Raw genomic sequence first — 27,538 nt, forward strand, 5'->3', positions numbered from 1 at the left:
CTACTGTTTTATCAGTCCACATTACCTTTTCACAGGCTCTGTCTGCACAAGTGCTGCATCTGTCATGGCTTTCATCCACAACTCCATTTCCTTTCCTGTATCTGTGCAGAAATAATACGTCCTCATGTTTGGATGAGCTGCCTGATTGGAAATGACATGGTCATTGCAATTAAAATATAAGATTCTGTAAAAGAAAAGAGGCAAATAATGTTATTATATATTTGCTGTAATTTCTTCTGTAATAAAATTTCTGAAAATAATATCAGAAAAAATACCAGAAGAAATACTTGTTATATTTCTTTTTCACTCCATTCATATCTCCAAAACAGCATCATACAATTTTCAATCATAGCCGTCTCTATATTAACATACCTGATAAAAGATCCTTAATTTTTCATTCTATTAAAAACAGCCTCAATTAAGCATTAATGTAAGTTAATATAGTTAACATGAATAAGACTGGCATAGATTTTTGCCATCCTAATGATACTACAGTATGTTTTAATTTGGACTTACCACAGTAAATGATGTGCTGTTTAGCAGGTCAAATGAAGAACCAAAATGTGCTCATAAAACACAAAAGAGTGAAGAGAGAACATTTAGTGGAATGAGTTATATCATGATTATAAAGATTAACTATGAAACATCAGTCATAATAAAAAGTTTAAGTGATAATAAAACCTTATTTTTATGTAAAGTTACCTTGTACCTAAATAACTAAAAAACTTTCATTAGTGGCTAAGTCTAGAGATGGTCGTAGTTTACAATTCTAAAACATAACACAGCATTTAAGAGCAATGAACTAAAAATAAAGGACTAGCTGTATGCGATACTTACCCATTTTCTTATTCTAGTAATAATGTCTGTATTTACATCAGACTAAATACTTGAATACTCTGTTACTGTATTATGCAAAAGTTAATCTCAGAAGCTGTTTGTCAATCCTATTTTGCATCATAACTCAGTAAAATGAGTTCTCAGCACTAGCTTATTGTGTTATCAGAGAAAATTAAACACCCCAAAAATCATTCCCTTACCTTAAAGGCATATTTGCGGTTAATATGGTCCTCAGGAGAAAGCACAGATATCTGAAAACTAGGTAGAAGTATGCTACCTAGTATTCCTTCTTCTTTCTCATCTGTGAATATATATATTTTTTGATTAGAGAAACAAAGTATTTTGATATACAATACTCATATTCAATCACTTAACTGAAACTCTGTATTTAACAGTACATGATCAGTAACAAGATTTTACCTTGGAGAAAAATACATTAAAGAATCACAAAGCCAGATCCATTTGTTACGTAGGTATCTGTATAGTCTCATAAGTGTGTAGGCCCACAATAGTAATTGTGCATTCTGTCTCTACCAACTCATGCCACATAATACATATCACACAAACATATACACTCCCCAAAACCTGCTCAGCACACCAAAATCTAGGCCATCAGAATATGGCCACCTTTATGCTCTTCCATCTTGGAGGAAAAAGTCAAAAAAACACCTCCTGAAATTGCCAATTCTGTAAAAGCTAAAGTATCTCAGCTACTTTGTAGCAAGCAACATGAGTAGCATTAACTAGAGTTTTTCTGTGAATCACTGTTTACCTACAGAAGACTTCAAAACTGAAAAGCAGAAGGAAGTTAAGACTAATTCAGTGACAATATCTGCAATCTGTTGTTTGCTTAGTAAAAAATTTGCACATCCTTTTAACTGTTCACTTATATCAGGCATATGAAGACGGGAGATTGTTATAATTCTCAGGAACAGTTAACACTCAATTACATTTGATTTGTCAGAATAAATGTATCAGACCACTTACAAGAAACAAGCAAAAAAACACCCTTTTCACTGAACCTTATTTTACATACAATTAAAAAAACTTATAAGTAATAACTTGACATTTTAACTGGAAGCCACAACCAGCTGTCAAATCCAATTATGCTTTAATAGAAGAATAATTGGATACAATTCTCAAAGTCATTCTTAATTTTATTTCAGACACAGAACTTCTATTCACAACCAGAATCTTAAGATATGGCCATATAATGCTTGTCTTAGTTGAAGACACTGCCCACAATAAATGACTATATATCCATGAAATTAAGACCAAATTTAGATATTCCGAAGTTTCAAACATAGAAAATTAATACTGCTACAATTAAAAGAATTGTGGGAAAATACATGTAAGCAGAACAAAAGGACTACCTTATATGTGGATTTACAAATCTTCCTTGTTCTGATATGATCTACGTACTAAATTCTGAAAAGCCATAGCTTTCTTCTGTTATCCAGAATTGTAAAGCTCTGCTCAGCTATACTAGCATCACACAAGATGTTGGATGTAAAAATTAAGCTGTCTTGAATAGGTATTTAATTGAACTTAATATAAAAACATTTTGTATAAGATAAAGATACGAAGGGAGGACTTTCAGGTCTACTCAGAAGCATGCCTGAAACAATGATCCACCACTATTCCCTTATCCCCAAATATTTACTCCTTGCTAGACACACACAATGGAATATCACTGTTTTTTGCTGTGTCCCAGAATGAATGGCAAAGCTGGGGTTTTCTACTTCATTTGGACTGGTTTTGGGGGAAACTTTTTTTATTCTGCTGCTAGATTACACTTCAACTTGTTTATTGCACTCAGTAGTGCCATATAAAAGCATTAAGCATTTTTGTTCCACTAAACAGCTGTGTGTCTGGAGGTCTTTGGTCTTTGTTAAAGACATACTGCTACATTCCATTTCCAGATTTTTGAAATCTGTTTCCCATCAGAGTAGCTTTTATCTACACATTACACTGCCCCATACCCATCTTTACTTGTATGCCATATATGAATAATACAAGGGAAAAATAGCAGATCTTCTGTACAGCTCAAAGATCTTTTATTTGTTCCAACAATAACCTTTTGGTATGAAAGCAGGCAGTCTTTTATCCTCCAGTGAGAGAGAACAACATTCTCTAAGCTCTGAAAAAGTACAGTGAAATCATTCTTCATCTATAAATTAGATTTAAGTATTAGCTGCTAACATTGTAACAATATCATAAAAGTCCAGTAAGATTTAGTAACAAAATGAAAAAAACACACTAAAAACAAACCGCAACAAACCACCAAGAAACCAGTAATCATAAACAGACAGACAGCTAGAAGCACTGTTTGCAGTCTAGCATTAAGTGCATTGCTCCCCTTTTCCATTTTTTCCAATAACTGAAACATAATTAATACAAAAATTTAAAAGCACGGGGTTTAGAGTGTGTATCTTTTCTTCTAATATTAGTAGTCATTTCTAATACTTTTAAGATTCACTAAACATCAGTTTACTTAAAGTTTATAAGCTTTAACTGCTTTCTCGTAAGAGAATGACAGCTAAAAGTGATGTTTATTATGTAAACAATTTAGACTACTTTGCTTGTATTTCAGCTTATTAGGTACACTAGAATGTATAACAAGAAAGATTATAGAGCTGCCTGGATTTATTTATTTTTTTTTTCCAATCCATTTGCAGCACTTTAGGTCAATTTAATCTGTTCTTAATGAAACGACAAAGCAGCAATTTCTTTACAACCTTTCAAAGAGAAAGCCTGAAGACTTGTTTAAAATAAGAAAGCCCCATAAGAAAGCATAGAGTATGTAATGACCACCTAACTAACTGCAGTGTAATTGTAGAGCAATTGATACCTGCATGACTGAAATGACAGATTAATTTTGACTCCACAGCTGTTTATCCACCAATGTATACTTTTCCGGGTAAAGAGACATAGCTAGATTATGTTTCAATAATTCAGAATCTGTTAACTAAAATTACAAAGACAGAGCTTCTGTGTTTTATGACCTGATTTTTCTTGATTAGCACAGAAATACGCTGCACTTTAACAGAAAAGCATTTTAATTTAATCAGTCACGGCTTTCAATGTCACCAGCATCAACACTTTTGCCAATTCCTAGTGTCTCTCGCAAACTGAAACCCTCTCTTACTCTTCACAAGGCTGTGGAGTTCTGTTCATTTTCCTCTATTTTGCCATGCTTTACACTCTTCTTTGCTCTTAGCCTCCTTTAAAACATTATTATTGTACACCTTATTTCAGGACTGAATACGTTTCCACAGGCACACGTCCTGTTTATCCTCTAAGGAGCACTATAGCCAATAATCCATAATGGTGAAGAAATCAGTTTTGCAACATAAATATCACCAGACTAGAATTGCAAGCAGCTCATTTTTCCCCTGTAAAATACATGTGACGTAGCTACATAAAGGTACTAACAGATTTCTTCTATGTTTCAAATGCAGCAGAGACTTCTACTCATATGAAACTGGACATTTACATTACAAATATTCATGAGCACTGATTAGATTCCCAAAAGGAATATAATTTCTCTTTCTCTTTTTCTTTGTAAAGGCAGAGCTTCAGCCCCCCTTCACTATACCTTTCATATCCCCATTTCAGTTACTTCATTTGCATGAGAAATCAGATTTAACTTGACATATTTACTTTCTAGCAACAGAAGTAGTGAGAAAAGTACGATCTAGAATGTGAATGTATTAAAGAGGTGGTTGTGAATGGATTTGCCCTTTGAGCATACTTGACAGGAAGGAAGTAATTATATGAAATTGCTAATTAAGAAAGGAAAAGAAAAAAATAAAAGTAATAGGCCTGGATATTGGCAGCTACACAACTATTTCTTCCATTAAGTTACGTAGCAGCTTCTTTTTTCTTACATTGAGTAGTGAGTCAAAATTTATCTGCTTGCAGTGAAACTAGCAAACCTTTCCTGAATGGAACTTACCTCTGTAATAGAAGAGGCACAGATCAGAGAGCACAAACCACCGCTTCTTCCACAACTTCATTCCGGTACTGTCCTGTATTAATAAAAGAAATCACATAAGTACTTTTACATCTGCAAACAATAAACAGTTCACAAAGTAAACAGAGTACTACGAAACTGTGGTAATGTGCTAGTTTTCCTAGCTAAGTACTTATTTTAAGTACCTTTGACTTCTTTTTATAGACCTGATGCTGGAAACCCAGGAAGCCTGCCTTTAACATGGTTCAAGAAGAGATGCAGTGGGAGCCCATTATTTCAGCATACTAGAGACTACAATCTACACTAAACAGAAACAATCTACACTTTTTTGTTAAATGAGCAAGATAGTACTTAAAAAGCCATCCTTTGCTTTATGAAGAAACTGTCTACTAAAATTCTAATCTTCTACTACTGCTCAAGTATCTAGAGCAAATTCTTTCCCACAAAGTTTATTCCTAAAGCTATTTCGTTTTCTTTTATGTTTATAATCAATTTACACCACACAACTCCGAATGAAGGACTGCCACTACACTGCAGCAAAAATAAGCTGAAGCATTGCAGCATGCACATCCTAGCAGGATTAGATTTCATAAATATGATAATCTGCTCCAAGAAGAAAGGTACGTGTGAATTACCAATATTCTTTTCATGAATAGTTTTTCTGACAACCAAGAAGGATTCTATAATGAAATCCGAAATCTTGAACTATACTCAAGAAAAACTGTTGTTTTTAAAGAAATGTTTGCATCATTTTTAGCCTCTTATTTCAAACTCTGCTCTTTTTGGGGTGGGGGCAAGTTCTGAAGGACGAAAAAGGAATAAGTCAAGAATTAGCTATGAAATATTATTCAGAAAAAGTTGAAATAATCATCTGCTACAGAAGTCTTCATAAATAGAATAAGTAAGCATTTCACAGCCCCTTTCTTCTAAGGACTTCAAAGTGATTTAACAAATTCTAATGAAGTCTAGAAGCACTGTCCATAGCAGTCAGCTCCTATTTCACAGCTGGCAAAGCAGACACAAAGGGGGCAGACTGGCTTCCTCCCCCTACTGACAAGGTCACTAACTCAGTAGTGGATTAGAATGCAGGACCCCTGGCCCAAAGGACGCTGCTTATAAAAATCAACCTTATGATTTGAAAATTTCTAAACTTCTTCAGTACAAAGGATTAATTCAAACCTTCAGACAGGCTTGCTAAAGAAGCTGTTATGCAACATCACATTTCTCCCATCACTCAAAGACATCAACAGGTTTCTACATGGTCATGTACAAAAGTCTGTCAAAAATGAAACACTCCAGGAATGATCTTTCTGCTTTCCTTAGACATAGCAGAAAGGCACAAAAAATGACTATGTGGTTCTCATATTTTATTTTTTTCTTATTTGGAAGTAAACCCCTTCTGTTTCAGTAATTCACAAACTATTTTTTCCTCATGATTCTGATTATAATAAATAGACAAATTAAAGAAAATTGGCATTACATGCAATGAGATACCACACCCTGGGTCAAACAAAACTTACTGTACTCTGTGATTATATGATTATGTTAAGTCATTTTATTATCAAAAAGAAACCTGCACATACTTTTACTGTATGTTCCTGAGGAATTCCTGTAGATTCCTGAAGATAATATCTATTGGTTAAACTCGTGAGTAAATCAACTTTCATTTACTACTACAACATGAAAACATACAGCAATCATTCCTTACACAACACAATCAAACATCAAAGCATTTAAATCATTTTACACACAAAACCATTCCAATGGACAGTCCACCTCATTTGGACAATGAGATGGACTGAAAACTGGCTGAAATGCCAGGCCCAGATGGTGGTGATCAGTGGCACAAAGGTTGTGGTAAGTCTCCATCTGTGGGAATATTCAAAACCAGACTGGACACAGCCTGGGGCAACTGGCTCTAACTGACCCTGGTTAAGCAGGGGAGGTTACACTAGATGATCATGAGTTCCCTTCCAACCTTAACAAATTTGCAATCTTAAAATATAGTTACTGTTTCTTCATGAATTAAAGAACTGTACATTATAATGGACTTAGTTTTTGGGAAAGCAATATCTTTACACTACTTTGTATATTGAATATCCATTCTGAATATTTCACTATTGGATTGAAACAAAGAGGTAAGAATCTTTAGAGCATTCCACTAAGTTGATTTAGGTGCTTAACTTCACTTTCCATACATGTAAAACTCAATGCAAAGGACCTCAAAATGAAAAGCCAAACCATCAAAATGAGGAATTCAAAGGGCTCTAACTTATTCAGAAGTATGAAGCAAAGTATCAGCAAACTTCTGTTTCTACTGCAGGGGGAGATTTTTATACTTGCATATATACCAGAAAGACAGATTGTGTAACACTGATACTCATCCACACAAGTACCTGTGCTGTAATTTAGACTTTGTATTTCAGTCAACTTAGTTGATCGTCTCAGGATTAAAGTTGCTTTTTCTATGCCAAGAAGTGTAATATAAATAGCCCCATAAAGCAAAAAAAAAAAAAACAACAAAAACAAACCAACAACCTGTTACCCTCATGAATTTTCTCTCTCAACACTAAATGAGAATAGAGGCCACAAGAGTATCTAAACATGGACAAATCTACAAATCTACTACTAAACAGATACTTACTACTGAAAGAATTGCTAAAAAAATCTGTTTAGTAGTGAATTTTCAAAACTGACTCAACAGAACCCAGAAAGCTACTTTATCAGAGTAAGGAGAATAAATGACAGTGGATATTAAAAATTATATACAGGCATTCACAGCTTGATAGAGTTTACATGACGAGTTCTTAGAGGGTTCTTGATGGACTTAAGAAGACATACTCCTAACATGACAATCAGTTTTGTTGTTTCTTGCAGAGTAAGAAAGTGCAAGTGGCCTGGTACTGCAGACTAGCAAATCTGCAGGTATACTGTCACTAAACAATAAAGATCAAATGCTTCAGATTAGTTTACATTCAATAAGAAAACTAAACTGCCTTCTATGATCATCAAGATGATCATCTTTGATTTAAGAAAACTATAATGTATATTGTCATTCCCCCATCTTTTCATACGTGAGAAATTTGCTTGATTGACAGTTTGCATTGAAAATATTTACTTAATTAAAAAAAAAAGTTAACAGATACATCCTAAAACAAGAAATTTCAGAATTTCAAAAACAATATAATTGATCATATACCCTTGTCCCATTATGTAAGTATGCCTCAAATTCATTTGTCTATTTACCACCAGCATCGGCCTAGACTTTTCAAGCCCATAAAGGCCTGGAAAAAAAAATGCATATTTCTCATTTATATCACAATGTTGCCTAATAGGTAGATACTTAATTGAAATATTACATCAGTTTCTCCTACTTTATACTTTCACTCTGGCGTCACAATTACATTTTCTACAAACATTTGTCTTCTGTATATTATACACCTTACCAAAAAGAAACCAACACCAAACAACCAAAAAAGCCAATAACCACAAAAAAGCAACCCAAGATTAAAGGGGAAAACATACCTGTTTGTAGAGCCATCCACGTCTGACAACTGGTGCATTAGGGTTCCTCTTTATTGAGTTTGATCTCTTTCCAAAATTATGAACCTTCTTTGAAGATCGTGATGTCTAAATTAAAATGAAAAGGTTGAAGAAAATGTGGTATCAATATCTGTCAAAAAATTATAATGAATTTTCTTTGAGATCTTTTTCTTATACACATCTATCAGGGGGATTACAGAATGCAAACTGTATTCCTTTTTAGGCAAAGAATCATGATAGTTATAATGGCTTCAAAATTTCTTCCTTATTTCTTTGCAAAAAATGTAGAGACAAATCCCAAAACAAAGATTTTTGTTGTTGTTGTTTAAATGATAAAGAACAAATACATATCTGACCTTCTTATCAGTCAGATAGAAAATCTACCAAGCTGTAGGTCTAGTTCCATCCAACAGAACTGTTGTTAATTATGAAAAATTACATCACCTGGGTAAGAAAATTCTACTCTTTCCTGCTTTAAACATAGGCCTAATAAATGAAAACATGCTCAGATTTCAACAAGATATAATTCACAGAGTTCTTGATGAGTCTTCCACTTTCCTAACACATAGGGTAACTTTCTAAAATTCTTTCTTCCCCCTCAAAAACCTCCACACCATAAATCCCTTGGCTAGTTTGAATATTCAATATTTTACCTACTTGCACTAAGGCCTATTTTGAGTCTTTAGTCCTTAAACTCCAGAATTTACTTCTGCTGTCACTTATATCTTTTACATCCTTACAGCTATGCAACAATCACAGATGATTAAGAAAAGCAGGAAATATAAACCATTTCAGATTTCATTCTTCTTGTACTTGAGAAACACAAAGAAAGTGGAAAAGGCATAAAGAAATGCGCAGTGCTTTTCCAATTCACACTTCATTCTTTTCAGTCTACATTTAGAAAGTTTGTTGTGCAACTAAATCTGCTAAGTGTGTGTGTTTTAAATTCTGTAAGATTGGTGCCTCAGAAACCATGCAATGCAATACAGGAAAGCATCCCATTCTGCAGAAAAAGGAAAATAAGTTTTCTAAGCTGTGTTCTTGGCTCTGCTCCAAATCTACTATTTGAGTTTAGACAATATAATCTTGTGCTTCAGCTTTCCCATCTCTACTACTGAGAATAACTGAAAAGTTATGCAAAGTTTCTAAATAAGATGCTCAAATTGGAAGGCTAAACACACACTCAATTTTTGTTGCAAATTAGGGTATGGGTTTCTCTAGGAAAACTCAACATACCTCACAGAATTGCATTATGATTTATACATGCTTTAGAGAGAATTCCACAGTAGGTTTAAAATCAAACTGAAAGCTGCAATTTAAAATGATGTGCAGCTTTTGTCAACAATGCCATTTACTGAGGAGTACAATATAGCTTACTCTAAAAAGAACAACATTACAAAAACTGCATGTTTGTCTGAAGTCTACAACACAATGAAACAAGGACTTTTTCTTTTTTTAAGAATCGGAAGGGAATATAAAAACCATTTGAGTGCTTTTATTTCCCTTGGAGATACAGAAATTTAACTCAGATCTGTTTGGAAAGTAAGACAGATCAAGTGATTGAAGACCTAATTCAAACTGTAAATCAAAATCTTTCAGATCTTCATCTGGAAAATTCTACCAGTGTAAAATGGACATTTTTAAAGAAGCTAATAGAACTATGACATCTAGATGTAAAAAAGGAAAATACAAAGCACCTCTAACAATTCAAAGCACATTATAAAATTAATTCTACATCTATTCAATTAAACCAGTAAGGCTACTACATTGGCATGTTACACAAGAGCTGTGCCAAGATTTGGATCAGAAATAATTTATAACACTCATCCCTTCCCTAGCATTACATATTAAAGGGTCAAAAACTCATAAGATTTCTCCAGATGTCCATTACTTGTAACAGGGTTAACACATGACTTCTGAAAACACAACCAACCACAAGTATTGTCACATCTACTAAGAGATTCAGGTAATTTAAATAGATTTCTCTTAGATAGGTCTGACTATAAACCATATTGACTCCAATTTCACTGAACTCTGAGCAAAGACTTAATGCATTAATTACACGTATTTGCAACTGTAAATACAAACATACATCAACTAAACAACATGAAGTGATTTCTAATTTTAGCTAATACAGAGAATGACTTAGATGACTTCAGATTATTTTACCACAAGAGAGTATTTGTTCACAGTGATTTCTCAGCCTCCTTTGAGCCTCCCACGTACTGTGGGATTTAAATATTGTAGGTGTATATATATAATAATTATTATCCGGTCTCAAACTTTTTAGACCATCTCCTCCTCTTTTTATGTCTGTCATCCCAGACCATTCCACCACACATCTAATATATCTCATACTGGGGAAACAGTATGAAAGGAAATAATTAAAAATGGAAAGGTTTGAATACTTCTCACTCCACAGCACTGTAAGTACTATTTTATGCATTCTGAGGAATGGTCCCAACAACTGTGATGCTTCTGAAAACAGAAGCTACAGGACCGTGCACATGCCCAGTACTGAGAAAGACGCCAGGAAATTCAGCCAGTGATAGTCACTCTTTCCTCAGCCTGAAGAAAAACACGAGCAAGGTTTTTGAACTCTGGACAAAACCAGAATAGCTGGAGCTGCACATTTAATCACTATATTAGCTGCTCTTCTCTCTATTCAGCTGCTAGGGGACACAGAATTTACGTAAAGCTTCTTTCCCATTTTCAGAACTGCTAAGTATACTTAAAAATGCTCTTCAACTACCAGAAAAGTGATCACTAAACTTACTGCTTCAGTATTTGAAAAATACAGGGCTCAAGAATCTTCTGCATGTAAAATCAAAACAGCAGGAATCTAAATTTTTGGAACTTTCAACTTCTGTTCAAAAACATGTTTCTAGTCTTTAAGGCTCAAATTTTTTTCCAAACCACAAACCAAGATGATACTGCCTTCTAGATTTTGTAGGCAATTTAGGTGCCTTCCAATATTGCAGTTTTCCATGAACTGAGTGGGTTTCTGCCTCAGCATTTTATTTTGGATTAGGAGGTTGCTTTTGAAAAAAAATCTCCCAATCATTCCCTCTAACTGTGCTTTGGTATGCATAGTAGAGAAAACTGGATTTATTTTAGGTAAGACTAAAATGTAAAATGCACAAGGAACACTACTGGATTAACTTGAAGATACAACGTGAAAATATCGTACAGGTGTTTGGTCCTGAGCACTAATAGTACCCTGCACATATAGCTCCTGTTTACTGTGCAATTTGCTAATGTAGATGTATCTCATGATTATTACTCTGAAATTTCTGGTTAACCTGAACCCCGATAAGATGTGCACGGCTATGCCTAAACTAGCCATTTAAGGCTGGACTGGCTTGAGTACTCTGTGAAATATCTATTGACAAACTGATGCACATTATTTGTAAATAATTTGACATATCTCCTGTAATGTAGACTCCATTCCACTTACTGTGAGAAAACTGTTAGCACTGTTTTGTTGATTATCAGGGCTGCGATGAAAGAGCAGGGGATGAACTGTGAAGGGGAACTGGCGACATGCCTCACTTTATCTACATATCAAAAAAAATGATCTCCCAAATTCATTTCAGGATATGTAATCATATCGGTCTAGGTAGCACTTAAAAAAGAGGAAAAGAGCACAATAAAAATGAGGAAGACTTCTTCATTTTAAAAAGAAAGGTAGAAATGTATGTATCTGTAGCCATAAGCCTACGGAGATCTTCCTCAGAGGTCTATGCTAGTGGTTTTAAATCTAGAAATATACTCCAAGCCAATACAGGAGAAACAATACTTTATTTTAAAAAAAAGTACTCTGCCCAGGACTATGGTGTATTAATTGGTCACCATGCTTTATACAGTGAGGAAGAAGGAGTAGCAGTAAGACTTCTGTCTGGGAGAGAGTGATTTTTGTCTCACCTCATACGAACTTCTGAACAACAGTATCAGACCAATGAGTCTTTCTGCCACAAAACAAAAAATTCTTCAAGTGCCATGTCTATTCTGAATCAGATAACATTCATGAAAGGGAGAGTTTATTTCTACACCCCTCAACTGTCTTCAACTTAAGTTCTACCATAAACTTTACCTCCATTCCTCATTATCTTCCAACATTAAGCACATTCATTAGCTCTCTCTGCAAATAGGAATAAAAAAATAGGTGTTGTCATTTTGCTACTCTATAACCTACTTTCCTCACCAATATTTTATCCCTCCTATTGCACTGTACTACACAGAGCCTCTACATACTATATTCAAATGTTGTTAAGACAGCTAAGAATATCCCAGCTGGGAGACAAACAATGAAAACGTAGATAAAAATTAGTTGTTGCATCCAAGTTCAACCAGTGGGCAACTTCTATATAGTTGTCTTTAAAAGCAATTTAAACCTTTAGCCTTGAACAGCCACCTAATAAGAGTCACCTAAGGCTGACTAATATTAGTTGTGGTTCTACTTAGCAATTACTCTCCTCCTAAAAACAAAACATTAAAAACAGGGCTGTAGAAATTCAGACAAGTTTACCTTTGAAAACTGATGTACAGTAATTGCATATACTGTCCAATGCAATTACAACATTAATGATTAATGTAAAAACTAGAATAAATAGACAAGAGGAACGAAGAGTAGCGCAAGAAGTCCTTCAAAAGACAGAAGTATGCACAAGAAGCTGAAGTGTCGCTAATCAAAGACTGTAAAGAAATTAAAATTGGCCTGTAGCAATCTCAACTTCCTTCTTGAACACTGTGAAACAGACAGACTACTCTGAACTACTCTTTCGAAGGGAGAGTATGAAAATGTTTGTAGAATGTGTGCTCCCTAGATTGGAATTAATTTCCTACATTTAATCAGAAAGCTCTTCCTAGACAGCACCATTGTAACTAATTTTCTGTGTAACTATTACTACAATCTGCACCACTATTACAGCTCTTACTCCTTCATAAGCTGTCTGTCCTGCACAAATAGAAACATATAAAAATTGAGATTATGGATTTTATTACTGTTTATAATTAATTTGTGACTCCTTTTTTTCCCCCCAGCAACACTGATAGATGAAGACACTGTTTGAAAGCTAGACATCTTTTCTTATTAAATAACATTTTTCTTATGTCTCGTTAGACAGGCAGAATCCTTAATTTATATTTAAAACAACAAAAAAGGTGTTTCAAAAAAGCGCTTTAAGAAATCTTAGGACGTTTCTTTTCTACTACATGGAAAACAAATTATATCAGTTCTTTGAAATTAAGGAATCTGCTCAATTGAAAGACATTCCAAAATTTATTTTCTGTTGCAGGCTGGATTAATCTGCCAAAAAACACTTCTCGGGGCTAAGGTTTTCAATGGGTAGTAAAAATGTGTTTGTTTGTTTGTTTGTTTGTTTTCCCCACTTGTTTAAATGATAACTGCTTGGTAGAAGATAGAGGGCTTGCATCTGTCAGCACCAATCACAGCGTTCATCTTGGTATTCTAACAAATTTAATGAAGGAAATTAATTTTGTTTCAGCTGCACTTTCTTTTTATGAAAGGTCTCTGAAATGGAAAAAATGCAAACAATAGCTTTGCCAACTTTATTCAAAAAACTTAAAGTAGATATAATTGAATCCATCACCTGGATAAACATCTGGGCATTCATCTTAGCTTTCTAAGAAGCTGGGTCAATGAAGGAAGAGGGATACAACGTAAGGTAGTCTTGGAATCTCCACGATTTTCCCTAGGAATTTTCTTAGGAAACCAGTATTTCTGGTTCAATGTCAGCAAATCATAATATCAGCCCTTTTGGTTTACCACAGGGTCACCTTACATCTCTCTCTCTTGTAACCACTTCTTATAGATAGTTACCTTACCAAAAGAAATTAGCCAATTGTGTATCCCTAACAATGCTTACACCCGCATGTCTGAGCAGTGACTCAAGATTTTGCTCATTTACACTTAAGTAATTATAAAGGTTATATTCTGTCAACAATTTAAGTACGTGCAAGTCATAAGATCTGAGATATCTGATAAAAATTACAGCTTCAGTGATAATTTCAAACACCTCAGTTCCCAAGTAAAACATGTAAAGAACTGAATGTCCTGAAAAGGTAACAAATACACTTTGTTTCGCTTTTAAAATGGAATACTAATAAAGTACTGTCTAGTACCTGGTGAAATAACTAAATAATTTTAACTTAATTTGGGCATACTTACTCTGCCCACAGGGCTCATTGGATGAGCAGCATAATCTGATGTCAGATTATAGTTAGTTGCTTCACATAACATGCTTACTGGCCGCTCCTTCTTTTCTTCAGACGTCATCGCTGCAGCAGTCCTGAAAATAGAGTATGTAATAGCACTAGAACATGCTGTGTATGCAGACTGCTATTAAAAAGCACCCCTAGATGTAGCCTAATACAGGCTGTGTCCTACTTTTTCAATTTGAAAGCAGTTCATACTTCACTGTAAAGTTACCTGCACTGTGTTTTCAACTTAAATGTCATAGATTAATTTCAAGATTTTGTTTTAAAGTAGGATTTCTGTATTAGTTTATGGTGTTGGTGGGAGGGAAAAACATGAGACAAACAGGAAGAAATACTCTCCAAAGGCTCCACATGGCTTTACCCTACTTCCGTGAGAATACGCACATTTGTGCAATTTCACATACTGCAGTTCTGGCAGTTTCCATTCTAGCTACGATACAAGAGGTGTCACAGCAATGATGATGAATTGGACACCCAATATCCAGACACATATAGTATCTTGAAGTCAGGTCTTATATTCTCACTTTTACATTTCATTGTGTATGCTACAAAATTAATGTGAAGATAGCAAAGCCAAGTTATTACTCAATGGTTCAGAAACTGTCTCAGCTGGTCAAGAAAATAACCAATAAAGGAAAAACCATCAGATAAAACAAGGTAAATTACACTTGATTGTTGCTATAAGATTAAAAATGAATTGTTGGACGTTTGTTGGATTATTACATAGTATATGCATTGTTTGTTAACACTGTAGAATAACTGAATTGAAAAATAGAAATCTACTCAGTTAAACAGAGTGCATTTCTACCATATATAACCAATTTGGGTTATGGCTTTTGTCTTTTTAGATAAAATAATATTAAGCATTTAATATTGCTTTCAAACAATTTAAATAAATAAAACTTTATACATGCTAATCTGACATGGAAAAAATAAATTAAATATCACAATTAGCAATCACTGAAGCTTAGCTCAATACTATAAAATATACAGATTAAAATTTGATAGCTACTTACTGTTCATTCACAACGAAAATACAGTTGTCCTGTGAAGGCTGTCCTGTTACCGGATGCTTACAAGTTACTTTTCGTTCATTATGACTGTGGAGGAGAGATAAGAAACAAGTTGTAGGCAATTCATAGGCAAAATTATTTTTCAAATTTCCAGCTCAAGTATGTAAACCTAACACATTAAGTATATCAAACCAGTGAAAATCATTACCAATGTTTTGTTAAGACATAGCACACACATATAAACAAAAAAGGATGATAAAAAGATGATAGAATGACTCAAAAAATCTTCATGAATATTCTGAAAATAGAAGATATTTGTGTTAGGTTGGTATTGTTTTTGAATTTAAAAAATAGTATCATAAGAGTATGACTAATTTATACATGATCACTAATAATTTACTTCAGTGAAATCTGTATATACTTTTAAATAAGACTTCAGCTATGCAAGGAGTAGGCAAACTTAAGGCATAACTGCTCTGTAAGGATAAAACAACAATACACTGAAGGCAATTGTCTTCTAGCCTAAAACACAAAATCACTCAGTTAAAATCTTCAGATAAAGCAGATAACTATCCCGTGACTGGAACAGAGCAGGGTGCCACAGGCGCAGGTCTGTTTTGGCCGATGACAAGCTCATGTGCTGCTCCCCTGCGCCTCCCCTGGGAGTACTGTCAGGTGCCAGGCAGCCTGTCAGCCTATGGCTTCACTCTCAGCAACATGCACCACTCATTTCACGCGACCTTGTTCCTGAACCACAGCTGTTGCTGTATCACAGCAGCTCCCAGAACTTAAAAGAAATTGCCAAACTTCAACAACTACCAGTTACCGCCACTCAAGAAGGAAATATTTCGACTAGCGCAATCCAGTCCAAGAGGGGATTGGAGGGATGGGGTCAAGATGAGTTGCATTTACTGCCCCCAGGATGTGCCAACCAGCTCATTCCTGCCGCAGACCAGGGCCTCTGTACCTGTGGTGTCCCTCCATGCTGCAGGGTCTCACAGCCCCAGTCATGCCACGTGCGAGCACGCCTGCAAGCGCGGAGCTGCCAACTGGCAGAGCAGCAAGCCTGTGACACAGTGAGGAGCAAGGAGGATGGACTGCAACACTCTCCCTGGAAACTCTCCCCTATGTCATGTAGGAAGAGAGCTGGAAAGGGGCACGGATGAAATTTAAACTGGGTTCGGTGATTTAAAAGCACACAGGCTGTATTCAGACTAAGGCTGGGCAATGAGCACAGACTGCAGGTGGATATATCACAGGTGTTTCACAATGAACTCACCTCATATTATTTAAAGTGTTAAACGCATAAATGTCATCCAAATTACATAATGCAGAAAGCAAAACAACAGTAACTGAAAACAGCACTTTAAATGATGAAGAAACAATAATTCCATTTAAAATATTTACTTCTGCAAAGAATACTTTTTTAAAAGTTATTATTCATTGTAAGATTTTATATAACACTATGCCTTCTTTTATCACAAGTTCAGCACTAAAAATACTCCTGGGCAGAGAACCTGGAGGAAAAAAATGTGCTTCAGCTGTAAGGTGGCAGAAGAGGTGCAAAACACCAGGAGTCCTGAATGCCACGTTGTCCTTAGCAGATACTTCTTTTATTGCCTGTTTGCCTAACCTTTTCAGCTTTCAAAACTAAGAAGCACAACTCATCTTGAAAATGTTCTGCTCTCTACCGTTCTCACTTTATCAAACAACCTAGACTTTACAAGACTATCTTAACATTCCCCAGGTTCTTGAAAATCCCTTTGAATCATAATCACTTTGCAATTTTTGAGCATAACTTAATTACAAGTTACCTCCATATAAGAGCCTAATAAAATATTCACCCTACTTTCACGAACAATGGCTAGTTGGACGAATCTGCATAAACCTGAAGTCCAAGATTAGAATTCTAAACCAGCTCATTGCACACTCTGCCTCCCCTTGCTGCAGTTTACAGACACCTAAATGGATAGACATGTTATGGAGCTTAGCTAATGAGATGAACTCCAGTAATTAATCTTTATCTTCTCACTAAATTCAGCAGAATCCTAAGGTCAGCTTCTAAAGAAGCTTCTGTTGGAGCAGCTCATCCATCCCAATGAGAGGACTGGAGACAGACCACTGCGAGAATGTTTGTACCATTCCAAACAGCCATGATCCCACAAACACCTTTCAAGTGAAAATGGTCCAGAAGTAAACTGAAATTAAATATTCCTGAAGAAGCATCCTGTGTTTGCTTTATTTATTTAATTATCCCTCTTCTTCACTTCCAAAACAACTTTTTTTATTCACTCAAACATTTCAGAAACTCTCCTACCAAACAGAAAATAAAATGGAGATGAGCTAGCACTTCATAGGTTTTGACAAAATGATACTGTTCACGTTAAACCTTGACAGCTGGCTATCAGCTGATGTCCAGAAATGTTCAAAAAATGGACCAGGACTTCTGGTCAAGGAGCAGCAATAATCAGACTGCTACAGTGGTAGCGCATCTCAGGAACTGTGTGAGTGCACCTGGCCCACACTGACAAAGGAACAGGCAACACTCAAAGATCCTAGAGGGACAGTCATACAAAACCAGAAGGGAAAATGGAAATGGGGAGGAAAAGAGTAGAGAGAAGAGTGGGTGCAAGGACAGATCTGTTTAAGAATATTTTGTTTCAGTCTCAAATCATATAGTGAATCAGTACTCTGAAAGTATCAAAATGGTTTTGGACAAAATACATTTTTTTTTCCTTACTACTCTATTTGGCATTGAGATGTATCAAAGTGTAGCTGACATTATATACAAAAGGCAAGAAAAATCGTAGACATGAAGTGCTCTCCTGTGGGATATGAAATTCTTTCTAGCATTTTAGAAATCTTCCCAGTCACTTCTCTCTAAACAGGAGAGAAAATGGAAGAACAATCTTTTCTTTCTCTTCAGCTTAGGAGGAGATGAAATCTCATGAGTAAATGCTGGAAAATCAGCTTGTACAGAAGTGTGACTACTATAAATACTATAAAACTGGATGAATAGACTTCAAATAAATCAATTTGAAAACCTGTTCATTACTCATCTGAAATACTGCATTTTTGGCACTCACTTAGCTGGTATTTTGACAAGACTCCTCAAAATACTTGTGTAAAATGTAGAGTATCTTGGTAATTATTGTCATAACTCTCCTACGTAACAGTAGGTAAAGGCATTTGTTTTAAACCAAATCTTACAGAAAGTTTCATTAAAAGCTACCACTCAACAGTCACAATCTTTTCCACATCCAACTTAGACAGTTGTTCAGTTATCTAAGAAACGTCACTTTGGGTCTACACACAAGCTTTATATCTCATCAATAAATCTTAGGGGAAATAAAGCAAAAATATGTTCTTTTACTGAAAACATAATTTTCAATTTTATACAAACTCCAGTCTGCAATTCAGAGTTTCAGCTCTGCATATTTTTGTGTCTGTACTTTTATTACATGGTAAAGACTGATTTACTTTGACAAAGGCAGCAAGAAGCCAGCATGCTAACTTTCCGGTTGTGCAGAGATAAAGCCTCCAAGACATATGGAAATAACACACTTATGGTTGAGGTTAGAAGGGGCCTCTGGAGGCCATCTGCTCAAGCAGGAACACCAAAAGCACGTTGCCCAGGACCACATCGAGGCAGCTTTTGAAGATCTCCAAGGAAAAAAATTCCACAGAAGTCTCTGATCAATTTTTGGTAACAATACTTTGATAGCACAGGGTAACTATACACATACACTGCTGTGTGTATACTAAAGGATGTAAACTGGCCTTTGGTATTTTAGCATCCATAGTGAGTTTGTATTAATGGCTTGCTACACACTAGAGCAAAGGTAGAAAAAAATTCCCCGTATATATCATCAGTATTCGTGAGGATACTTTCAAGACTGAGTATGTGGCACAAACTATTAATGTTTTCCACTGGGATGTGTTGGACTCCAGAAATGGACACAGCTGACTGAAATGACACGAGAGAGCAGCAGGATAAGTCATAGTTCTTGCATGTATTAAGTTAATTCTTGGTTCTTGATTCCCATAGTGGGCCTGGAAAGTCACCTGCTGTAAAAGGATTTAAACCAAATCAAACAACAGAAGAAAAAAAGCCACACTAAAATAGCTTGCTCAGGGATAAGTTCCATTTTTAGCTATCTCAGAGTAAGACAACTGAACAGGACAATTTGACCTATTTTCTCTGAATTTCTAAACTTCTTCCTGATCCATTCCTCTGAACACTGCAGGCTTTGGCATCATTTAGCAGGTAGCTCAGCTTTGGCACACGGACAAGCCCTCAGAGAAAAAGAATTTATCTTGTTCAAGTTAGAAGTTGACTACAACCTTGAATTTGACTCACATTATTTGCCTTCTTATCCACTCTTTCTCCTTTCCATTCCTTGAGAGTCTTTGTCTCTTTAAAAGGCAGTATCATTTTTCTTTTCATCAATGCTAGACATGTTTAAAAAATCTTGGTTTAATCTACTCCATAAAAGTATAGTAAACAGCAATCTTTTTGATAGCCAAATGTGATGCAAGGACTACTAAAAAAAAAAACTCAAATACATTATTCAGATATATTATTCTATTTGTGAGTAACAACATAATGCACAACTCCAAGAGTGGCACTTGCTGTTTTAGTTTTACCTTGTGTTTTACAGGATTGCTGACCCCAAAATCCGGTGTATTCCCATGTTTTCTTCTAACCAGCAGCACTGTGAAATCATCAAATTGAAAATTCTGTCCAGTTTTGTCATTTTGAAATTGCTATGATCTTTATTAGTACCAGGATTTTTTGGATAGGAAATCATTTCAGATTATAGCACTAGAAATGGGAGAAAAAAAAAAAAAAGAAAGATGTCTTATCCAGTTGGTAGAGGAGGATGCACACAAAATTGAAGGGTCACACTATATTTCTCTGGAACAGGGCAGTTCACTCCAAAGTGAAAGTGGTGAGAAAGATCTGAGTACAAGGGTGGGGATATCTAGTTTGGGGTCTCTCCATTGTATGATTTGCTTGAGTTTCCTGTACTCTCAAAAAAAAACAAAAAAAAAACAGAGCTGAACCAGAACTCCCAGAGACGCATCTGGTTTTCTCCCACTGAAATTAAAGCTAGATGCCACTTCAAAGCTTCTCTCATGCCCTTTCTTTATATACTTTATTTATACGGCCGTAGATGCTAAGACCTTCTCATTTGCTCATTCTCATTGTGACCATCAAAGCAAAGGCTGAGTTCTACTTCACTGAAAGAATACAAACAAAATCATAAACCAAGACACAACTTTCAACAAAACTCTATCTGTAATTTAGAAAAACTGCTCCTTTTGGCAATGCTGAAGAATACATTTCAGAAGACTGGTATATCAGACATCTGCCTCCTAACGTTTATTCTAAGCCTTAGGTAAGACTTACAGTCTGACAATCGAGACTGTATTATGCAAGCATGCAAGCCTTTTATGTCACACAGTACACAGAGATACTTCAGATGAGAGGCAAATTTATACGTTTTTTATACATGCTTCATTACAAAATATTTTAAAATTACAGATAAGGCAAAAATTACATGACCAATGTAGTTCTCTTCTCCAGATTAATGCTTTTTTTTTTTTTTTTTTTTGCACTGACATTTGAAGGTAAGATTAAACTTGAAACACATATAAGGACAAGTCCAGTCCAGTTTCATTCAGCTTCTTTGAAGCATTTCATTCCTGAACTAGGGAAAAACAATAAAAAAATAATCACATCAGCAATTTTTTTACCGTTTATGCTTGCTTTCTAACATAAGAATGTCTCATTACTAGCTGAAATAAATGCAGTAACTTACAGTTATCTAATAAAAAGTTGTCTGAATTTGGAAAAAATTTAAGTAAATGCAGTCCCTACACAACTGTTAGAAAGGATGTGGTCTGTGGTTGTACAAAATCTTCTGCTTTACTAAATCTGTAATGCCACATTGTACAGTAAATAGCATATGCAAGCATTTTTTTTTTTGTCAGTATTGTCATACTCTACAATTATGAGTCTTTTTTCAATTAAAGTTTTTAAACAACAACTTTGGAAACCACATTGCTTGGCTTCACTCAAAGACATACGAGTACAGTAATTTAACATCAGGGAGTCTCTACAAAAGAAGGTATGAAGAGACAGTAAGTTTCAAAGCACACAAAATGCTGACAGACCTGTATAACATCACATACACTGCTATAAGCAAAGCATTTAGGATCCTTTGGGCGTGCACATACTTGGGAAGGTGCTCGCAAAACTCTAATTTTTCTTGGCAGACAATACAACAACTAATCTATAGGTGCTGCTGCCACCACTTTCTTCATCTGCTTTAAGGTTTTTCAGACAACAAGTCTGTTCTCCAGATTCTTTCAGTTCAAAGGGAGGCTGTTACAGTCATGGGAGTTTGGGTATCATTGCTGCTGCTGTAGTAAAACAGCACCTGGACATCTCTATACAGCTATATACATCTCTATACAACATTTCAATCATTATTGATATTTATTTCTCAAAATAAACATATATTCATAAGATATTAATATTTATTCCCCCCAAAAAACAAACAAACAACAACAACAAAAAAGAACAAAAAAGAACAACAACAACAACAAAAAAAAAAAAAAAAACAAAAAAAAAAACATAACACTATTGCCCTGAAAGCATAACCCTCTCCTACAGTGGGACCCTTCTAAAACCAGATTTATATTTTAATGAAAATAATTATATAAAAGCAAAGCCTTCTCATGATAGAATTAACATTGTTTTCCCAGAAGTTTAGGGGAATGTCTAATTCACTTTATAGATAACATTTGGGAAGTTGTAAGATACTAAGATTCAGTAAAGGCCACAAAAGTGTACCAATTTGTGAAATGTACTTGCTGTGTGTCACCAATGTACGTAAGATTTTGCTGTATACATGTTAAGCCCTGTGTACAGTGTATAACTTAGTTTGATAATAGCACTGCCGTTGAAGAGAATTGTCAGTTCTGTATTATTCTACAGTAAAAATGGCTACAACATTGTTTACTGCCTGAGATTGTTTGAGAAAATGGGAAGGTAGGTGTTTACAAGGTACAACTATCTGTAAATCTCAGATTAGATATTGGAAATCTTAGTGCTCCTTAATGGTTAACTACATAGAAAGCTTCCAGAAACTAGCGTAACATAACCCTTTTGTATTAAAAGACTACAATGTATTTTCTAAAGAAAAATAAGATTTGGAGTAATATGGTTCAGCAGGTGGCTTGTGGACCAGAAGTAACACTGGATGCTCCAATCCAGCTGCTACTGCCTCTCCCTGTTGAAGACTGACGGCAGATGTCCAAGCAGCTAATGCTGCCCAAATACCCACCTCTCCCATCCAGCAAAGCTGCAGCCTCTCCTAAAGAGGCAGTGAGGGCAGAAGAAATAAAAGATGAATATTGGAGGACAAGAACTGACAGACAACAGCTGTCCTGATAAAACAAGCTAGCACTCTTTGCTGCTACAGCTAGATTGGTCATAACAGCAGACTACACAAAGCCACTGAGTTAACTTAGTTAAGAAGAGTTAACTAGAAAATATTAATTGGTATTTACTTATATGTTAAAGGTTTTCAGAACCAGAAATAACCCCGACTTGAACTTACATGGTCTATGTGCATTTGTCTCTTTTAACTGCAAGATCACAACTGTACCTCAACCTGGAGCAATTCATCACACCAGATACTATAATTTGGAAATTAGACAGGAGCCAGGCTTTCTTAGCCACCCTCCACAAATTGAAGCATAACTTTCAGTAAAAGTTTTTTAGTGAACATTTAGCTATTTGATAGCTGTATAACAGCTTTAAATGTTTTTATCAAAGCTCACTAGATGGAGTATCATCTCTAACACATATTATTGAGCTTAGTTCTGCAAGCCTGGGCTTCGTGATTTATTAGCATTGGAAGCATAAGTGAAATGCAATATTGAGAAAATATTAGAGATGTACGAACTTAAAAATCAATATTGATTTATGCTTCCATTTTACTTCATTATAAATTCTAGGGCTATTTTGCAAGAGAAGCCTACTCTAATAGTTCCTTAAACTAATTTTACATGTTTTCCAATAATTATGCTTTGAAAAAAAATATAACAAGGAGAATGAACGCAAACAAATTAAGCTGCTTTATATACACGTGTACACACATACACACACACTAACATTGATATCTGGCCCATGCCAACAACAATCTTGTTATCAAAAGTATTTTCAACTGAGAATACTCTGCAAGCTCACATGGTTTCAAGAACTAAATGTCTCCAATTCATGACACTAGATAAGGTCAAAGCCGTGGTGCAGTGTTTTAATTTCCATTTAGCTTGAAGAGACCATCACTTCTCTTCACCTCTCAAGCACTGACAACCATGACTATCCTGTAATTCAGTCCAGACTCCTCCCCACTTGTGGTTCAAAAAGGAGCTCAATAGAGCTCAGAGACAGAAAAAAGATAAAGAAAACTCTTCTGTTTCACTGATAAATAGTTGTGGATGTAGTAACAACAGATCTAATAACAGAAACAGTAAATCCTACATATACTTTGAAGCTCTCTGGTATAGAACAAATATTCCAGGACAGCAAGTGACTTATTTTCACAAAATCTAGGTATTTAGTAAATTGCTGTAATCCTGCTCTATTATTTACAGTTCTCTGAACTAATGATATTCCCCCCCAACATACATTATGAATGAAATTTCTTTTCATACTAATTTCCACCATATTGCAGGGCTGTTTCCCTTAAGCACAGAGAAAAGAGCACACTATGAATTTTCAGTTTATGATCTGCTGCTTGATTGCTATTTTGCTATTTTCAACATTTAGCACATAAACCAGCCTTATCTCTCTCTCTCTCACTCCCCCCTTATTTTTTTTTTTATTAGAACACCACAAAAATTCTTAACTGTGCATGCATTTCCCTCCTCAACTTTCCACTCTTGTGCAAATATTCCATACTTTCACTGTCATGTCTTCTTCCCCTCCCTACTTACTACTCTTGAATAGAAACATATAGATTACTGAAATAACCACCCTTTCTCTTTAAACTCTAATTCTCTCAGAGCTCGTATTTCACCTTGTTTCCATTTCTGGTTACCTTATATTTCAGCTGTTCTTTATCTTCACTCAAGACTGCTCGATTGTTTGTTAGAAGACACAACTTGCTCAGTACTTTTTTTTTTAAGCTCGTATCATATAACTCCAAATCTTGTTTGTCTCAAACTTACAGCAATGACATCCTTTACAAAACACTTTTGAAGTATAATTGTAGCATTTACAGCACCACTCAATTGTCCCATTAAACTCTTGCTGTAGAACTACAAAGAAGCAAAGCTGCTTAATTTTATTGAGTTATAAATGCAATATATACATACATATATTTTTATTTCAGTAAATTAGTACCTCAAGATCAATGGCAGACTTTAAAGAGACTTGGTGAAATTGCACTGCCTTGCCTCACAAATCAAGCTAAGCACATCAGCAATCAGTTTGCTATGTGTTAACAGAAATAGTTAAACTCCTTATTTCTCTTGAGAGCTTTCTCCTTTGGACAAGTTTCTATGAATATCTTCCCCTTATCCCATCTGCTATTATTAATGATCTATTTATTTCAAATATTAGGTGAATCATGCTGTCAGTGAAGCAAATCCCATTTTTATTTTAGCCAACATTTTATGCAGGAGTGTAACAACATAACATTGTTTTCAGCTACATGACTTCCATAATTTCTTGACGATTTTTCCAATGCCTTAGAAGTGGGCATACTTCCACAACCACATCCATTTTTATTAAATATCAACACTTTTCTGTTAACTACCTAGTAAGTCTTAGAAGAAAGCCATGCTTACTGAAATCTTTTATCAGAATATATTAGGTCACAACTAGACATTTCCCCAGTCTACTGAGCAAGGAAAATGGCCTGGCAAGCTTCTGCAAAGTAGATGTATTATCATCTGGGAAGTGCTTAGAAATATTTAACAATCTGACAAAAGAAAGCAGCTGAAATGATGGCATATCTACTGATTTTAATCATGGCACCGTGTTCAGATACATCCTATATTTCAGGCTTTCACTCACAATAGATCCTATTTCTTATGAAGTAAAGGCAGACATTGAGAATTTATAAAAAATAATTATTGTAAAAGTAAACAGCCATCATTAACACTTTAATTACAGGTCTTCTTAAAACCATTGCAAGGATTTAATTGAATTATCTTGGTGGTCCATTGGTACAGCATATGCAAATATGTGCACCAGACCCCAGAGGATAAGTAATTAAAGCTTACAACGTGTGTGGGCCTGCATTCACCTCAGACAAGAGTACAAATCCTATTAAAAATATCCATTGCTTATGACGTAGAGTTCAGGTCCATAGACACACAGGGTATAAACCGTGGCAATGAACTGGAACGCTGAATGTGCTGGCTGTCATCCGCAAAGTCTGAGGGCACAGCTCAACCTCACACAACTTTAGTGTTGTCTTCACCATTAGGAGAACAGGAGCAAGATGTTTCAGGAGACTCCAAATGACAGGAATGTTAGCAACAAATAAGCAGTTTTACATTTGCTTGAAATCACAAGAAATTATTTTAGATATTCTCTGCACACACACGCACACCTCAAAAGACTACATTGTCTTCTTGAAATGGTCACATGTAATGTTCATATGTTTGCCTGCTCATCTTTCAGATGAAAGATCTTAGAGGAGATGGAACGTACTTTAGTCTAGAGGTATGGACACCAATCAGGCTTGTGGGAAACCTTAATACAAATCAGAACTGCTCTGTCAAGAGTGGATCTAGCTGCTGAGAGGCCACATTTCCTCTCTTTTCTCTGGTCATCATTCCCTGCTATTCTTCATCTTACTGCCTTCAAGTATTTCTAAAAAAATAGGCTGGCCTCAACAGTTTAGCAAATACTACTTTCCAGAAAAAAAGTAGCATTATAATATTAAACACAGAAATACTGAAGGGTTCCTAAATATCACACTTCAGTGTGGCGTTAATTACTCTTACACATCAGTACAGCTCATTAGCAGGGACAGAATGCAAACCCAGATGGACCTACAGTCTGATCTACCGGGATAACACCTATGTTCCTACAGCAAGTTTAACTTTGATTATCAGAGTTAAGTGTCTTACTGCTGCCTTATGCCTAATTGCTGGTGTTTAGAATACTCATCGGCAATTAGCAAAAACAGCTCTTTATGGAGCTGGATCTTCCATGATATTTAATGATATTGGTCTGCAGCACCAATTCCTTTGCTTTGATGCACATCATCAAAAAGCAATGAAGTTCAGAGTTTTATCCAACAAAGAAAGGTCTGAGAAACATGGCCCAGAAACAGGCAGAGAAATTATGACTGGGAGCCGGAGATCAGCATCCTCCCACTGCTACCAGACACAAAATGGAAAATTGGAGAGCACACAGAGGCGATGGTCTAATGGAAACTGTGCAAAACTAGGTAGCAAGTGATTAGTTAGATTCACATCCAAAATGCAAAAGATCAAGTCTTCCTTCAAATCTAGTTTTGGTATGCTTTCTCTTGACCAGTTACCCTATGCATCAGCAAAAGTGTCAGGAGTCCCAGACACCTTCTGTTAATTCAGAACGCAAGCAGAAAAAGATTGTTATCAATATCAAATATCTTCCTACGACACTTAAAAACATCTAAAATCTTTTACATCTCTCACAAACCTTCCCTTAAAGAACTCAAAAATGCGAACTTTTAATTAAAAAAGAGTACTAAGAAAGAAAAAGGAATACTCCCATATATAGATTTTTCACATTATAATTAGTTATGATACAATGCAGTTACTTTAGAACTAGACTACTACAAATAGAGGGGGAGAGGGGGAGAAACAGAAGTCAACCTGAACACAAGATTGAGTACTGTTTTCCTTTCTGTGG

The 27,538-nt window shown here is 35.4% G+C and overlaps 1 protein-coding gene across 13 annotated transcripts in view; it reads right to left on the minus strand.

Moving 5' to 3' along the window:
• The window catches only part of PLEKHA5 (pleckstrin homology domain containing A5), a 166,934-nt gene that overhangs the window by 51,822 nt on the left and 87,574 nt on the right, over positions 1 to 27,538 (minus strand). For all 13 annotated transcript variants that reach the window (XM_082751738.1, XM_082751733.1, XM_082751727.1 and 10 more), the window contains exons 4-9: positions 15,613 to 15,696; positions 14,547 to 14,667; positions 8,339 to 8,443; positions 4,796 to 4,868; positions 1,038 to 1,138; positions 26 to 141 (exon numbers count right to left, since the gene is read on the minus strand). In XM_082751738.1, coding sequence (XP_082607864.1) covers positions 26 to 141; positions 1,038 to 1,138; positions 4,796 to 4,868; positions 8,339 to 8,443; positions 14,547 to 14,667; positions 15,613 to 15,696 — 600 coding nt within the window. The remainder of the gene's footprint in view (positions 1 to 25; positions 142 to 1,037; positions 1,139 to 4,795; positions 4,869 to 8,338; positions 8,444 to 14,546; positions 14,668 to 15,612; positions 15,697 to 27,538) is intronic.

Source organism: Aythya marila, assembly GCF_965140915.1.
Source record: "Aythya marila genome assembly, chromosome: 1".
NCBI lineage: Eukaryota > Metazoa > Chordata > Aves > Anseriformes > Anatidae > Aythya > Aythya marila.